The sequence below is a fragment of the Oncorhynchus clarkii genome, chromosome 9 (assembly GCF_045791955.1).
Source record: "Oncorhynchus clarkii lewisi isolate Uvic-CL-2024 chromosome 9, UVic_Ocla_1.0, whole genome shotgun sequence".
Classification (NCBI taxonomy): domain Eukaryota; kingdom Metazoa; phylum Chordata; class Actinopteri; order Salmoniformes; family Salmonidae; genus Oncorhynchus; species Oncorhynchus clarkii.
The window spans coordinates 10,503,996-10,521,593 of NC_092155.1; the positions used below are offsets into that span (position 1 = coordinate 10,503,996).

Here is a 17,598-nt window from a genome sequence, read left to right on the forward strand (position 1 = left end):
CTAACCTCCTGTAAAGCTTGGCCTGTTGTACTGTAGGCGCATCTCTTCCTTCAGCAACCTCCTGTAAAGCTTGGCCTGCTGTGCTGTGTGTCTCTATGTAACTGGTTTAGGGTAGTACTTGAGTTCTCCATTCAAGTTTGGTTTACTAATGATCAAATACATGTACTTGCAATTTGACAAATGAAACTATTTAGCAGGTCACATTTGCAAGCACTGACAAAATGTCAAACTCCCAAGATGCCAACCAGGCAGACAGACATACTTTCTCTTCCCTTTAGAAACCAGCCAGGCGTGTCCTGTCATCACCTGAGATAGTTGAACCCCACAGTGACAATAGAACCACAGTGGCCGTTTCCATCTCCACGTTGTTTAGCTGCAACCTACCTTTCTTCAGTCTCATTGTGATCTGATCATAGATATGACACGTTTTTGTTCCTCTTTATTACAGCAGAATCAGGTTGTAGATGAGGTATGTTCCAGAAGGTAATACCCATGGACAGTGTTGAGCCCTCAGCTTTATAGTGTCTTCAGAAAGTATTCAGACCCTTTCACTTTTTCCACATTTTTGTTATGTTACAGCCTTATTCTAAAATTGATTAAATACATTTTTTTCTCCCTCATCAATCTACACACAATACCCCATAATGACATCACAATACCCCATAATGACATCATAATACCCCATAATGACATCACAATACCCCATATGACAAAGCGAAGACAGGTTTTTAGAAATGTTTGCAAATGTATTAAAAATAGTAAACATTTACCTCCAGAGAAGACTGTGAGAAACTCCCCAAATACAGCTGTGCCAATAAGACTCCAGGCTGTAATCGCTGCCAAGGTGCTTTAGCAAAGTACTGAGTAAAGGGTCTGAATACTTATGTAAATGTCATAATTCAGTTTAAAATTGTATAAATATGCAAAAAATGTCTACAAACTGTTTTTTTTGCTTTGTCATTATGGGGTATTTTAGAATAAGGCTATGTAACAGAATGTGGAAAAAGTCAAGGGGTCTGAATACTTTCCGAATGTACTGTTGAAAGTAATACAGCCCTGTCTGTCCACTATAGATTCAGTCCATGGCCTGAATGTTTTGTTTAGATTCCTAGACAGGAAGTATATAGACAACACAAAACAGACATGTGAACACAGTGCATTCAGAAAGTATTCTCATACCCTTTGACTTATTCTATGATAACAAACTGAAAACATGTTTTACAAATTTACTGGAAACGAAAAACATTTACATAAGTGTTCCCACATGTTAGGATCACCTCTGAGTCACACTACCTGTTAGGATCACCTCTGAGTCACACTACCTGTTAGGATCACCTCTGAGTCACACTACCTGTTAGGATCACCTCTGAGTCACACTACCTGTTAGGATCACCTCTGAGTCACACTACCTGTTAGGATCACCTCTGAGTCACACTACCTGTTAGGATCACCGTTGTCTCCTAGTGTCTGTTGGAAAGCAGATTGAACCAGGTTTTCCTCTAGGATGTTTGCCTGTGTTTAGCTCTATTTATTTTTACATTTCTTTAAACTGCCTAGTCCTTGTTGATGACAAGCATACCCATGACATGATGCAGCCAACTCCATTCTTGAAAATATGAAGAGTGGTACTCAGGGATGTGTTGTGCTGGATTTACCCTCAACATAATGCTTTGTATTCAGGACATAAAGTTAATTTCTTTGAAAAATATTTTACTTTAGTGACTTGTTGCAAAACAGGATGCATGTTTTGGAATATTTTTATTCTGTACAGGCTTCACTCTGTCATTTAGGTCAGTATTGTGGAGTAACTGCAATGTTGTTGATCCATCCTCAGTTTTCTCCCATCACAGCCATTAAACTCTGTAGCTGTTTTAAAGTCAACATTGGCCACATGGTCAAATCCATGAGCAGTTTCCTTCCTCTCCGGCAACCGAGTTAAGAAGGACGCCTGTATCTTTGTAGTGACTGGGTGTATTGATACACCATCCAAAGTGTAATTAATAACTGCACCATGCTCAAAGGGATATTCAAAATCTGCTTTGTTTTATTTTTACCTTTCTACCAATATATGCCCTTCTTTGCAAGGCATTGGAAAACTGCTCTGGTCTTTGTGATTGAATCTGTGTTTGAAATCCACTGTACCTTACACTTCTCTGGGGGTAGCCTAGTGGTTAGAGCGTTGGACTAGTAACCGGAAGGTTGCAAGTTCAAACCCCCGAGCTGACAAGGTGCTGTCAGCCCGAGCTGACAAGGCGATGGTGCTGTCGTTCTGCCCCTGAACAGGCAGTTAACCCACTGTTCCTAGGCCGTCATTGAAAATAAGAATTTGTTCTTAACTGACTTGCCTGGTTAAATAAAGGAAAAATAAAATGTGTGGGGAACAGAGACCACTGCCCAACTGAGGTACCTTACACTTATCTATATGTGTGGGGAACAGAGACCACTGCCCAACTGAGGTACCTTACACTTATCTATATGTGTGGGGAACAGAGACCACTGCCCAACTGAGGTACCTTACACTTATCTATATGTGTGGGGAACAGAGATGAGGTAGTAATTTAAAAAATCATGTTAAACACTATTATAGCAAACCGAGTGAGTCCATGCAGCTTATTATGTGACTGGTTAAGCCCATGAAGTAAATTTTTACTCCTGAACGTAATTAGGCTTGTCATAATAACAAAGGGGTTGAATACGTATTGACACACGTTTCAGCTGGACATTTTGCGTTTCATTCTAAAAAGACAGTTCCACTTTGACGTTATGGGGTATTGTGTGATGTCCGGTGAATCCGTTCTTCAGGCTGTAACACATTAAAAGTCATAGTGTACTTTCTGAAGTGCACTAGTTTTGACCCAGAGCCCTATGGGTCCTGGTCAGAAGTAGTGCACTATAAAGGGAACAGGCTGCCATGACTTCCACTCTGTTCACTGACGATGGTGGTGTTGTTTTCAGTGGAATAACCACTGTGCTTTCACCAGGGACCGTATTGTGTTTCGCACAACAAGCTGAAATCGGGCTGCATCCTGTGTCACTTCCTGTTGCCGTTAGAGAGATGTTGATTAGAGTTGTTGTTGTGGTTATTGTCGCGGGCGCTAACTCTGTTTGAAATGGCACTCAGTTCTTCAAAAGGCTGTGGTTTAAAGAAAATCTCCTCGACGCCTCCTCTAAACCCATTGGAGGAGAAGGTCAGAGGGGTGGAACCTCTGGCTTTCTCATCCAATGGGTTTTGAGAAGGAGGTGAGAGAAGACAGACCGAGGAATTGAGATTGTCCCGTAGGGAATAGGGTACCGTTTGGGACACATCCTCTGCCTGTCTATGGTTTGTGGAGTTTTTGTGTCTTGGGAAATGTGTCTAAGGTCAATCACACACATGTTATTTTAATAATGTATGTAGTATTGTTTTCAAAGGCGTTATTGATATGAGTACAAAACACATTATGTGTGTGTGTGTGTGTGTGTGTTAACAAATCCCTCTCTCCCTCCCTCCAAGGCTACGGTACTACCGGTTACTCTAATGATATGACCGGTAACGGGGCTAGTAGTAACGGGAAGCTGATGGACCTACTAGACGAGCCGGTACCGGGGGTAGGGACCTACGAAGACTTCAATACCATCGACTGGGTCAGAGAGAAGAGCAAGGACCGCGACCGCCACAGAGAGGTGGTTTCACAGCTTTCTCAATTCATCTTTCATTGGTTCCTCACATCCATCTTCTCAACACTCATTGGACAAGGAAGCCCATGGCCCCTCCCCTCTGATCTTCAATGAGTGCTGGGAAGGAGGCGAGGAGAGAATGAATTGAGGAAGAGACCTTTCATTTTTTTATTTTTTTTATTACATTTTACCAGGTTAGTCTCACTGAGATTAAAATCTATTTTACAATAGATACCTGGCCAAATAGCAGCACTCGAAGTGTGACACATTTACAACACAAAACAGTTTTAAGAACATCAATTTCATTGAGCAGGCGAGATGCTTTGGGACGGTGTGGTGCGTCTAGGTGAAAACATTGACCACCGTAGTTTTAACCCTCGCTATGAACTCATCCGAAGAGACAAGCGTCTGTAATTTAATGTCCTTTTGTAGCTTCTTCCAGCTCGACACGGGCCTTAGACACAGTCAACAAAACACACAGATAGTTGTCATTTGTCCACTGGATAATATAGGTTAAATGGGAGCTGTCTCATCAGTATGGCATTAGGAATGAAAATGTACCAATGACTTTGTCTCCTAAGAGCTAAGGAAGGCCGGCCTGTGTCATGTTGCCATGGTCACTACAGTAACCGTAGCTGACCTTAGAGGAAATCAGGGTGATGGCCTAATCTACAAGGCCTTTGCATAAGAGGAAAAATGAAAACTGACTCCCTCTCTTCTCCAGATCACCAGTAAGAGTGAGCAGTCTACCTGGGACCTGCTCCACAGCATCAGTGATGCCTTCTCCGGCTGGCTTCTCATGCTGCTCATAGGACTCTTGTCAGGTGCGTGTGACTCTCTCATCGTCCTATCACTCTTCCTATACAGTAGAATATTCCTCTTTGTTCCACTCTCTTTCTCAAACTCTATCCCCTCTTTCATCTCCCTCTCTTTTTCTCTATCCCCTCTCGCTCTCCTCTCTGTCCTCGCTCTCTCCTCTCTGTCCTCGCTCTCTCCTCTCTGTCCTCGCTCTCTCCTCTCTGTCCTCGCTCTCTCCTCTCTGTCCTCGCTCTCTCCTCTCTGTCCTCGCTCTCTCCTCTCTGTCCTCGCTCTCTCCTCTCTGTCCTCGCTCTCTCCTCTCTGTCCTCGCTCTCTCCTCTCTCTGTCCTCGCTCTCTCCTCTCTCTGTCCTCGCTCTCTCCTCTCTCTGTTCTCGCTCTCTCCTCTCTCTGTCCTCGCTCTCTCCTCTCTCTGTTCTCGCTCTCTCCTCTCTCTGTCCTCGCTCTCTCCTCTCTCTGTCCTCGCTCTCTCCTCTCTCTGTCCTCGCTCTCTCCTCTCTCTGTCCTCGCTCTCTCCTCTCTCTGTCCTCGCTCTCTCCTCTCTCTGTCCTCGCTCTCATCTCTCTCTGTCCTCGCTCTCTCCTTTCTCTGTCCTCGCTCTCTCCTCTCTCTGTCCTCGCTCTCTCCTCTCTCTGTCCTCGCTCTCTCCTCTCTCTGTCCTCGCTCTCTCCTCTCTCTGTCCTCGCTCTCTCCTCTCTCTGTCCTCGCTCTCTCCTCTCTCTGTCCTCGCTCTCTCCTCTCTCTGTCCTCGCTCTCTCCTCTCTCTGTCCTCGCTCTCTCCTCTCTCTGTCCTCGCTCTCTCCTCTCTCTCTCCTCTCTCTGTCCTCGCTCTCTCCTCTCTCTGTCCTCGCTCTCTCCTCTCTCTGTCCTCGCTCTCTCCTCTGTCTGTCCTCTGTCTGTCCTCGCTCTGTCCTCGCGCTCTCTCACCTCTGTCCTCGCGCTCTCTCACCTCTGTCCTCGCGCTCTCTCACCTCTGTCCTCGCGCTCTCTCACCTCTGTCCTCGCGCTCTCTCACCTCTGTCCTCGCGCTCTCTCACCTCTGTCCTCGCGCTCTCTCACCTCTGTCCTCGCGCTCTCTCACCTCTGTCCTCGCGCTCTCTCACCTCTGTCCTCGCGCTCTCTCACCTCTGTCCTCGCGCTCTCTCTCCTCTCTGTCCTCGCTCTCTCTCCTCTCTCTGTCCTCGCTCTGTCCTCCCTCTCTCCTCTCTCCAGGTGCTCTAGCAGGCGGTATAGACATCTCGGCTCACTGGTTAACAGACCTGAAGGAGGGTGTGTGTCTGTCTGGCTTCTGGTTCAACCATGAACACTGCTGCTGGGGCTCTAACCAAACCACCTTTCAAGAGAGGGACAAGTGTCCACAGTGGCAGAGCTGGGCTGAACTGCTGGGTGGTAGCTCAGAGGTGAGGAGGGGGGAGAAGTCGGGAGGGGTGTGTGTGTGTGTAAGCATTTGTTGATCATTGAAAAATAACAATATTTGAGTTTCTACTTTTTTTGTGATGCCATTCACAATGGCTTAGTGAATTTTCAGTTGTGTGTGAGCTCCCTCTGGTGGTTGAGACACCTTACCTGGTGTCTACTCACCATGACCAGATTATAGTACTGTTCAACCCTGTCATTCCTCTGTGTCTCCTGTAGGAGGCAGCAGCGTACATAGTCAACAACCTGATGCTTCGTTTTCTACTGTATCTATACCTAACCCTGTCATTCCTCTGTGTCTCCTGTAGGGGGCAGCAGCGTACATAGTCAACTACCTGATGCTCTGTTTTCTACTGTATCTATACCTAACCCTGTCTTTCCTCTGTGTGTCCTGTAGGGGGCGGCAGCGTACATAGTCAACTACCTGATGCTCTGTTTTCTACTGTATCTATACCTAACCCTGTCTTTCCTCTGTGTGTCCTGTAGGGGGCAGCAGTGTACATAGTCAACTACCTGATGCTCTGTTTTCTACTGTATCTATACCTAACCCTGTCTTTCCTCTGTGTGTCCTGTAGGTGGCGGCAGCGTACATAGTCAACTACCTGATGCTCTGTTTTCTACTGTATCTATACCTAACCCTGTCTTTCCTCTGTGTGTCCTGTAGGGGGCAGCAGTGTACATAGTCAACTACCTGATGCTCTGTTTTCTACTGTATCTATACCTAACCCTGTCTTTCCTCTGTGTGTCCTGTAGGGGGCGGCAGCGTACATAGTCAACTACCTGATGCTCTGTTTTCTACTGTATCTATACCTAACCCTGTCTTTCCTCTGTGTGTCCTGTAGGGGGCAGCAGTGTACATAGTCAACTACCTGATGCTCTGTTTTCTACTGTATCTATACCTAACCCTGTCTTTCCTCTGTGTGTCCTGTAGGGGACGGCAGCGTACATAGTCAACTACTTGATGTTCATGTTGTGCGCTCTACTGTTCTCCTTCCTGGCTGTCATTCTGGTCCGGGCCTTCGCACCTTACGCCTGTGGATCAGGAATACCAGAGGTGAACACAGACAGACAGACAGACACATTCAGCCTTTAGCTCAGTGGGCTAACTAACACAGTTTTGGTTCAGACACTGTCAGATATGACACAAGTGTTACAAAAGACTGGAGCTTTTTTTCTGAAAGAATATTTGTTTTGTCTCTCCTGGCCTTTTTCAGTCTCGTTGAAGTGCGTCCAATTCTATTGAACCTTTTAGAAACTCAGACCCAGTTTTACTTCCGTAAACAAACCCAGAGCGCTGAGACGGCTCAAGGAGATATTTCAGAAAAATACAAAAACATATTAAAAACAATTGGGATACAAAAAATGGATGCAGATGTGTGATTTACATCACTTAACCTTTCTGATCTCCCCATCCCGGATCCGGGATCGTGAATACAGACTCAAGCTCATTACCATAACGCAACGTTAACTATTCATGAAAATCGCAAATGAAATGAAATAAATATGCTAGCTCTCAAGCTTAGCCTTTTGTTAACAACACTGTCATCTCAGATTTTCAAAATATGCTTCTCAACCATTGCAAAACAAGCATTTGTGTAACAGTATTGATGGCTAACGTAGCATTTAGCATTAGCATTCAGCTGGCAACATTTACACAAAAAACAGAAAAGCATTCAAATAAAATCATTTACCTTTGAAGAACTTCAGATGTTTTCAATGAGGAGACTCTCAGATAGCAAATGTTCAGTTTTTCCTGAAAGATTATTTGTTTAGGACAAATCGCTCCGTTTTCTGCGTCACGTTTAGTTATGAAAAAACCCATGTATCCAGGATTGTGTAAATCTATCAGCAAGCTCATTAGCATAACACAACGTTAACTATTTATGAAAATCGCAAATGAAATGAAATAAATATGCCATCTCTCAAGCTTAGCCTTTTGTAAACAACACTGTCATCTCAGATTTTCAAAATATGCTTCTCAACCATAGGAAAACAATCATTTGTGTAAAAGTAGCTAGCTAGCGTTAGCATTTCGCGTTAGCATTTAGCGTTAGCATTAGCGTTAGCATCCAGCACGCAACATTAACAAAAACATAAAAGCCTTCAAATAAAATCATTTACCTTTGAAGAACTTCTGATGTTTTCAATGAGGATACTCTCAGTTAGATAGCAGATGCTCAGTTTTTCCAAAAAGATTCCTTGTGTATTAGAAATAGCTCCGTTTTATACATCACATTTGGCTACCAAAAAAAATCCGAAAATTCAGTCCTCAAAACGCGAACTTTTTTCCAAATTAACTCCATAATATCGACTGAAAACATGGCAAACGTTGTTTAGAATCAATCATCAAGGTGTTTTTCACATATCTCTTCATTGATACATCGTTCTTGGACACATGCTTTCTCCCCTGAATCAAATGGTAAAGTAGAAGCAGCTGGCAATTGCGCACCGAATTCGACGCAGGACACCAGGCGGACACTTGGAAAATGTAGTCTCTTATGGTCAATCTTCCAATGATATGCCTACAAATACGTCACAATGCTGCTAAGACCTTGGGCGAACGACAGAAAGTGTAGGCTCATTCGTTGCGCAATCACAGCCATATAAGGAGAGAATGGAAAACAGAGCTTCAGAAATTCTGCTAATTCCTGGGTGATGCATCATCTTGGTTTCGCCTGTAGAATAAGTTCTGGGGCACTTACAGACAAAATCTTTGCAGATTCTGAAACTTCAGAGTGTTTTCTTTCCAAAACTGTCAAGAATATGCATAGTCGAGCATCTTTTCGTGACAAAATAAAACGGGAACGTTTTTTATCCAAAAATGAAATAGCGCCCCTAGAGCTCTAACAGGTTAAAGCACAATGATACGTAACAGACCCTTTGAAGTGACTAATACCTCACCAAAAAAATACATCTTTCTCTTTGAGAACGTACTCTGACATATCAACATTAACATTTTGCTTTGAATTTCAGAAACTCACTTATTTATTTTTTGTACAATTTTCTAAATGTAATCACTACCAGGTGTTTAAAGCCATACCGTGATCGCTCTTGTCTGTAATTTTGAGAAAACAGTCCCAAATGGCATCCTATCCTCTGTAAAAATCCACTAGGACACTGGAATCGAGTGCCGTTTGGGATGCGGCCAGTTTGTTTTGGAGTGAAGACCATATCTGTGTTATTGGGGTCGTCACTGACCTCTTGTCCTTCGAAATTGGGCTAAAACACTTTCAGTTGTAGCCACAACTACTGACACACACACACACACTAGCATCATGACGCTGGCAGACACACTGTCCATTAATATGTTTGGCTCACTCATAGAATCAGATCTGTTCCTTGTTTTTTTGGCAGCAGAACACACACACACACACACACACACACACACACACTCATTTACAGCAAACAAACAAACACACAAACACACACACACACACAACGTGCCAAAAAACGACTGCATTTTTATTTCCCTCGTGATATTGGGACAAATGTCACCAAAGCAAAACAATGAATCCCTTCATGATTTGTAATGGATGAATCCAGGCTGTATCACAACCGGCTGTGATTGGGCGTCCCATAGGGCGGCGCACAATTGGCCCAGCATCGTCCGGGTTTGGCCGGGGTAGGCCGTCATTGTAAATAAGAATTTGTTCTTAACTGACTCGCCTAGTTAAATAAAGGTTACCTTTTTTTTTTTATGTCTCAAATTGCACCCCATTCCCTACGTTGTTCCCTATTTATCTGGTCACATATAGGGCACTGTATAATGAATAGGGTGCCATGTGGGACACAGACTCTGTAGGAGAAAGAGACGGTCCCATTGGGAATTGACTGACATCTCAAACTGAGGTAACAGCAGTGTGAAAGCCTGTCAAAGGTCCCACATGCAAGAGAGATGTTTTAAAATCCATTATTGACACATTGGTACGGTTTTGCAACAATCACACCATTTTTAAAATAGATGACCACATGTTCATCTCCCTCGGAGTGATCCAGTTAGCATGTCTTAGTTCTGCAAACTGTCTGGTTGTGAGTTTTTGGTGAGTTTTTGTTAGTTTGGGTTTTTCACTTAGTTTTCTACCGTTTTAAACACAACCGACTGAAACAAGGACCACCTGAATGTGACCAATCATAAACTTGTTTTCATATTTTGTTGAAAAATGATTTGCTACGGCGTGCCCTAATGAACTTGAACCAAATGTCTTCCTTGCTTCTACAGAAGCCTCACTTGGTTTTCTCCATGACCTCCAGACCCTAACCCCCTCTCCCCTCTCGTGTCTCCCCAGATAAAGACCATCCTCTCTGGGTTCATCATTAGAGGCTACCTGGGGAAATGGACCCTAATCATCAAGACAATTACCCTGGTCCTGGCTGTCTCTTCTGGTGCTGCTCTCACACTCCCTCTTTCTCTCAAGTGCTTTCTCTATCGCTCTCGCTCTCTCTCTCGCTCTCTCTCTCGCTCTCTCTCTCGCTCTCTCTATCGCTTCCTCTATCGCTTCCTCTATCGCTCTCTATCGCTTCCTCTATCGCTCTCTCTCGCTTCCTCTATCGCTCTCTCTCGCTTCCTCTATCGCTCTCTCTCGCTTCCTCTATCGCTCTCTCTCGCTTCCTCTATCGCTCTCTCTCGCTTCCTCTATCGCTCTCTCTCGCTTCCTCTATCGCTCTCTCTCGCTTCCTCTATCGCTCTCTCTGGCTTCCTCTATCGCTCTCTCTGGCTTCCTCTATCGCTCTCTCTGGCTTCCTCTATCGCTCTCTCTGGCTTCCTCTATCGCTCTCTCTGGCTTCCTCTATCGCTCTCTCTGGCTTCCTCTATCGCTCTCTCTGGCTTCCTCTATCGCCCTCTCTGGCTTCCTCTATCGCTCTCTCTGGCTTCCTCTATCGCTCTCTCTGGCTTCCTCTATCGCTCTCTCTGGCTTCCTCTATCGCTCTCTCTGGCTTCCTCTATCGCTCTCTCTGGCTTCCTCTATCGCTCTCTCTGGCTTCCTCTATCGCTCTCTCTGGCTTCCTCTATCGCTCTCTCTGGCTTCCTCTCCTCTCTCTTTCTCTCTCTCCTTTCGCTTTCTCTCTCTCTCCTCTCTCTCTCTTTCTCTCTCTCTCCTCTCTCTCTCTTTCTCTCTCTCTCCTCTCTCTCTCTTTCTCTCTCTCTCCTCTCTCTCTCTTTCTCTCTCTCTCTCTGTCTCTGTCCTCTCTTTCTCTCTCTCTGTCTCTGTCCTCTCTCTCCCCTCTCTCTCTCCCTCTCTCTCTCTCCCTCCCCCTCCTCTATCTCTCTCTCTCCCCCTTTCTTTACACCTCTCTCTCCCTCCTCTATCTCTAACTCTCCCTCCTTTATCTCTCTCTCATCTATCTCTCTCTCTCGCTTCCTCTATCGCTCTCTCTCGCTTCCTCTATCGCTCTCTCTCGCTTCCTCTATCGCTCTCTCTCGCTTCCTCTATCGCTCTCTCTCGCTTCCTCTATCGCTCTCTCTCGCTTCCTCTATCGCTCTCTCTCGCTTCCTCTATCGCTCTCTCTCGCTTCCTCTATCGCTCTCTCTCGCTTCCTCTATCGCTCTCTCTCGCTTCCTCTATCGCTCTCTCTCGCTTCCTCTATCGCTCTCTCTCGCTTCCTCTATCGCTCTCTCTGGCTTCCTCTATCGCTCTCTCTGGCTTCCTCTATCGCTCTCTCTGGCTTCCTCTATCGCTCTCTCTGGCTTCCTCTATCGCTCTCTCTGGCTTCCTCTATCGCTCTCTCTGGCTTCCTCTATCGCTCTCTCTGGCTTCCTCTCCTCTCTCTCTCTCTTTCTCTCTCCTCTCTCTTTCTCTCTCTCCTCTCGCTTTCTCTCTCTCTCCTCTCTCTCTCTTTCTCTCTCTCTCCTCTCTCTCTCTTTCTCTCTCTCTCCTCTCTCTCTCTTTCTCTCTCTCTCTGTCTCTGTCCTCTCTTTCTCTCTCTCTGTCTCTGTCCTCTCTCTCCCCTCTCTCTCTCCCTCTCTCTCTCTCCCTCCCCCTCCTCTATCTCTCTCTCTCCCCCTTTCTTTACACCTCTCTCTCCCTCCTCTATCTCTAACTCTCCCTCCTCTATCTCTCTCTCATCTATCTCTCTCTCTCGCTTCCTCTATCGCTCTCTCTCGCTTCCTCTATCGCTCTCTCTCGCTTCCTCTCTCGCTTCCTCTATCGCTCTCTCTCGCTTCCTCTATCGCTCTCTCTCGCTTCCTCTATCGCTCTCTCTCGCTTCCTCTATCGCTCTCTCTCGCTTCCTCTATCGCTCTCTCTCGCTTCCTCTATCGCTCTCTCTCGCTTCCTCTCTCGCTCTCTCTCGCTTCCTCTCTCGCTCTCTCTCGCTTCCTCTCTCGCTCTCTCTCGCTTCCTCTCTCGCTCTCTCTCGCTTCCTCTCTCGCTCTCTCTCGCTCTCTCTCTCGCTCTCGCTCTCTCTCTCGCTCTCTCTCTCTATCGCTCTCTCTCGCTTCCTCTATCGCTCTCTCTCGCTTCCTCTATCGCTCTCTCTCGCTTCCTCTATCGCTCTCTCTGGCTTCCTCTATCGCTCTCTCTGGCTTCCTCTATCGCTCTCTCTGGCTTCCTCTATCGCTCTCTCTGGCTTCCTCTATCGCTCTCTCTGGCTTCCTCTATCGCTCTCTCTGGCTTCCTCTATCGCTCTCTCTGGCTTCCTCTATCGCTCTCTCTGGCTTCCTCTATCGCTCTCTCTGGCTTCCTCTATCGCTCTCTCTGGCTTCCTCTATCGCTCTCTCTGGCTTCCTCTATCGCTCTCTCTCGCTTCCTCTATCGCTCTCTCTCGCTTCCTCTATCGCTCTCTCTCGCTTCCTCTATCGCTCTCTCTCGCTTCCTCTATCGCTCTCTCTCGCTTCCTCTATCGCTCTCTCTCGCTTCCTCTATCGCTCTCTCTCGCTTCCTCTATCGCTCTCTCTCGCTTCCTCTATCGCTCTCTCTCGCTTCCTCTATCGCTCTCTCTCGCTTCCTCTCTCGCTCTCTCTCGCTTTCTCTCTCGCTCTCTCTCTCGCTCTCGCTCTCTCTCTCTCTCTATCGCTCTCTCTCGCTTCCTCTATCGCTCTCTCTCGCTTCCTCTATCGCTCTCTCTCGCTTCCTCTATCGCTCTCTCTGGCTTCCTCTATCGCTCTCTCTGGCTTCCTCTATCGCTCTCTCTGGCTTCCTCTATCGCTCTCTCTGGCTTCCTCTATCGCTCTCTCTGGCTTCCTCTATCGCTCTCTCTCGCTTCCTCTATCGCTCTCTCTCGCTTCCTCTATCGCTCTCTCTCGCTTCCTCTATCGCTCTCTCTCGCTTCCTCTATCGCGCTCTCTCGCTTCCTCTATCGCTCTCTCTCGCTTCCTCTATCGCTCTCTCTCGCTTCCTCTATCGCTCTCTCTCGCTTCCTCTATCGCTCTCTCTCGCTTCCTCTATCGCTCTCTCTCGCTTCCTCTATCGCTCTCTCTCGCTTCCTCTATCGCTCTCTCTCGCTTCCTCTCTCGCTCTCTCTCGCTCTCTCTCGCTTCCTCTCTCGCTCTCTCTCGCTTCCTCTCTCGCCCTCTCTCGCTTCCTCTCTCGCTCTCTCTCGCTTCCTCTCTCGCTCTCTCTCGCTCTCTCTCGCTTTCTCTCTCGCTCTCGCTCTCGCTCTCTCTCTCGCTCTCTCTCTCTCTATCGCTCTCTCTCTCTCTCTATCGCTCTCTCTCGCTTCCTCTATCGCTCTCTCTCGCTTCCTCTATCGCTCTCTCTGGCTTCCTCTATCGCTCTCTCTGGCTTCCTCTATCGCTCTCTCTGGCTTCCTCTATCGCTCTCTCTGGCTTCCTCTATCGCTCTCTCTGGCTTCCTCTATCGCTCTCTCTGGCTTCCTCTATCGCGCTCTCTCGCTTTCTCTATCGCGCTCTCTCGCTTTCTCTATCGCGCTCTCTCTCTCGCTCTCTCTATCGCTTTCTGTCGCTCTCTCTCTCTCGCGTTCTGTCTTTCTGTCTCTACAGGCTCTGCATAAACATTGACTTGTCTTTCTGTCTCTACAGGTCTCAGTCTTGGCAAGGAAGGACCCCTGGTCCATGTAGCATGTTGCTGTGCCAACATCCTCTGTCATCTGTTCACAAAGTACCGACAGAACGAAGCAAAACGACGAGAGGTGAGCTTTGTTTGAATCATCTCAGTGGAGGTGGAATAGATCATTGTTCATTTTGTTAGAATCATGGTTGCATCTCAATACTGTGCAGAGGCCTCCTCTTATTGTCTCCATTACCTTCATCTGAATCTTTTGTGTTAGTATATAGTGATCTACCCATCTGTCCTAGGTGTTATCTGCAGCCGCAGCAGTGGGCGTGTCTGTGGCCTTTGGCGCTCCTATAGGAGGAGTGCTGTTCAGTCTGGAGGAGGTAAGGGAACCCATGTCCAACTCTTAACCTGAATTAGAAAATTAAAACAATCAGGTATAAGCCCAGAGATTTCACCAATGTTACTCTTTCTTCACCAATGTTATTGTGGAGCTATAAACTTGTGAGTAAGAGACTTGAACAAAGGCTTACTACTGCATGAAACTAGTCCTTTTGACCGTGAAGGAGACTTCCTTCTCTCTTCTCCCTCTGCCCAGGTGAGCTACTACTTCCCTCTGAAGACTCTGTGGAGGTCGTTCTTCGCTGCGTTGGTGGCAGCCTTCACTCTCCGCTCCATCAACCCGTTCGGTAACAGCCGACTGGTCTTGTTCTACGTAGAGTTCCATACCCCCTGGCACATGGTGGAGCTGGTCCCGTTCATCCTGCTGGGCATCTTCGGTGGCCTCTGGGGGGCGCTCTTCATCAGGGCTAATATCGCCTGGTGCAGAAGACGTGAGTAGGAGGGAGGGATGAGAGAGAGACTACTTATAATGAATGAGCCTGTCTGTTTCTCTCCTGTTCCAGTTTTGATTGACTAACTGATTGAATGATTTATTAATTGTCACAATAATGACGTGATGGACTTCCTCCTTTCCTCAGGTAAGACCACTCGTCTGGGCCACTACCCGGTGCTGGAGGTCTTGGTGGTAACTGGAATCACAGCCCTCCTCTCCTTCCCTAACAGTTACACCAGGATGAGTGGGTCAGAACTGATCTCAGAACTGTTTAATGACTGTTCTCTACTGGATTCCTCACAGCTGTGTGACTACAACAGCTCTGAGAACAGGTACTAACTGGTGGAGGGAGTGTGTGTTTTAAATGTTGTCAACTAATATTTACTTATTTAATTCCTTCAGGTCTGACTCTGGTGTGTTTACTGCCAGCCTCGCTGATAGGGCGTTCAGTAACACACTCCCTGATAGGCCAGCTGGACCAGGTGTGTACACAGCGCTATGGCAACTGGCTCTGGCCCTCTTCTTCAAGATGCTGGTCACTGTGGTTACCTTCGGCATGAAGGTAGGTGTGGGATAGGTGGGTTGTGTGATGATGATGATGATGATACATTTTTTTTTTTTAAATCTTGTTTTACTTATATATTTATTTATTTTAGCCCCTTTTTTCCCCAAATTCGTGGTGTCCAATTGTTAGTAGTTATCTTGTCTCATCGCTACAACTCCCGTACGGGGTTGGAAGAGACGAAGGTTGAAAGTCATGCGTCCTCCGAAACACAACCCAACCAAGTTACTGCTTCTTAACACAGCGCGCCTCCAACCCGGAAGCCAGCCGCACCAATGTGTCGGAGGAAACACCTGGTGACCTTGGTTGGCGCGCACGGCGCCGGCCCTCCACAGGAGTCGCAGGTGCGCGATGAGACGAGGATATCTGTCGCGACAGAGCCTGGGTTCGAACCCAGAGTCTCTGGTGGCCTTCGACCACTGCGCCACCCGGGAGGCCCGGTTTACATATTTTTTATCAAATTGATCTGTGATATATTCTCTAATAACCTTGTCCGAGCCAGAACGGCCCATAGGCCCATAGGGTAGGAGCCCATCTCCTGTTTCTGTAGTGAGGCAGCTTGTTGTACAAGTACACCCCGTGGCTAGGACACTAGTAACAGCAAGAAGGACAATCATTATTTGACAATTGGTTCCATGCTCATCTCTCCAGGTCCCTTCCGGTCTCTTCATCCCCAGTATGGCTGTAGGGGCGATAGCAGGCAGACTGCTGGGAGTTGCCATGGAACAGATGGCGTTGAACCATCATGACTGGCTCATCGTCAAGGGCTGGTGCTCATCAGGGGCGGACTGTATCACACCAGGGCTCTACGCTATGGTGGGGGCGGCTGCATGTCTAGGTGAGGAGGTCACTACAGTACTATGGTGGGGGCGGCTGCATGTCTAGGTGAGGAGGTCACTACAGTACTATGGTGGGGGCGGCTGCATGTCTAGGTGAGGAGGTCACTACAGTACTATGGTGGGGTTGATGTATGTCTGGGTGAGGAGGTCACTACAGTACTATGGTGGGGTCAGCTGCATGTCTGGGTGAGGAGGTCACTACAGTACTATGGTGGGGTTGATGTATGTCTGGGTGAGGAGGTCACTAGACAACTACGGTGGGGTTAGACCACTACGGTGGGGTTAGACCACTACGGTGGGGTTAGACCACTATGGTGGGGTTGCTGTATGTCTGGGTGAGGAGGTCACTAGACCACTACGTTGGGGTTAGACCACTACGTTGGGGTTAGACCACTACGTTGGGGTTAGACCACTACGTTGGGGTTAGACCACTACGGTGGGGTTAGACCACTACGGTGGGGTTGCTGTATGTCTGGGGTTTATCTTAGCGGTTCAAATCACACTTCTATAGTGCTCCTTTTTGGTATGTCGTCGTCAGAAGTGTCTTCACTAACTTGTCCCCCAAGATACTATCCCATCCCTCTCTCCTTCCCCGTCTTTGACGAATGCCGTCTCCTTCCCCGTCTTTGACGAATACCGTCTCCTTCCCCGTCTGACGAATACCGTCTCCCTCTCCGTCTGACGAATACCGTCTCCCTCTCCGTCTGACGAATACCGTCTCCCTCTCCGTCTGACGAATACCGTCTCCCTCTCCGTCTGACGAATACCGTCTCCCTCTCCGTCTGACGAATACCGTCTCCCTCTCCGTCTGACGAATACCGTCTCCCTCTCCGTCTGACGAATACCGTCTCCCTCCCCGTCTGACGAATACCGTTTCCCTCCCCGTCTGACGAATACCGTCTCCCCTCCGTCTGACGAATACCGTCTCCCTCCCCGTCTGACGAATTCCGTCTCCCTCCCCGTCTGACGAATACCGTCTCCCTCCCCGTCTGACGAATACCGTCTCCCTCCCCGTCTGACGAATACCGTCTCCCTCCCCGTCTGACGAAGACCGTCTCCCTCCCCGTCTGACGAAGACCGTCTCCCTCCCCGTCTGACGAAGACCGTCTCCCTCCCCGTCTGACGAAGACCGTCTCCCTCCCCGTCTGACGAAGACCGTCTCCCTCTCCGTCTGACGAAGACCGTCTCCCTCTCCGTCTGACGAAGACCGTCTCCCTCTCCGTCTGACGAAGACCGTCTCCCTCTCCGTCTGACGAAGACCGTCTCCCTCTCCGTCTGACGAAGACCGTCTCCCTCTCCGTCTGACGAAGACCGTCTCCCTCTCCGTCTGACGAAGACCGTCTCCCTCTCCGTCTGACGAAGACCGTCTCCCTCTCCGTCTGACGAAGACCGTCTCCCTCTCCGTCTGACGAAGACCGTCTCCCTCTCCGTCTGACGAAGACCGTCTCCCTCTCCGTCTGACGAAGACCGTCTCCCTCTCCGTCTGACGAAGACCGTCTCCCTCTCCGTCTGACGAAGAC

At 47.9% G+C, this 17,598-nt stretch overlaps 1 protein-coding gene across 3 annotated transcripts in view; it reads left to right on the forward strand.

The window, feature by feature from the left end:
• LOC139415878 (H(+)/Cl(-) exchange transporter 5-like) overlaps positions 1-17,598 on the forward strand; it is a 39,051-nt gene that overhangs the window by 7,223 nt on the left and 14,230 nt on the right. For all 3 annotated transcript variants that reach the window (XM_071164011.1, XM_071164012.1, XM_071164010.1), the window contains exons 3-13: positions 3,494-3,663; positions 4,382-4,481; positions 5,687-5,874; positions 6,822-6,944; positions 10,177-10,273; positions 13,869-13,978; positions 14,145-14,225; positions 14,441-14,675; positions 14,823-15,009; positions 15,080-15,239; positions 15,891-16,077. In XM_071164011.1, the coding sequence (XP_071020112.1) occupies positions 3,494-3,663; positions 4,382-4,481; positions 5,687-5,874; positions 6,822-6,944; positions 10,177-10,273; positions 13,869-13,978; positions 14,145-14,225; positions 14,441-14,675; positions 14,823-15,009; positions 15,080-15,239; positions 15,891-16,077 (1,638 nt within the window). The remainder of the gene's footprint in view (positions 1-3,493; positions 3,664-4,381; positions 4,482-5,686; positions 5,875-6,821; positions 6,945-10,176; positions 10,274-13,868; positions 13,979-14,144; positions 14,226-14,440; positions 14,676-14,822; positions 15,010-15,079; positions 15,240-15,890; positions 16,078-17,598) is intronic.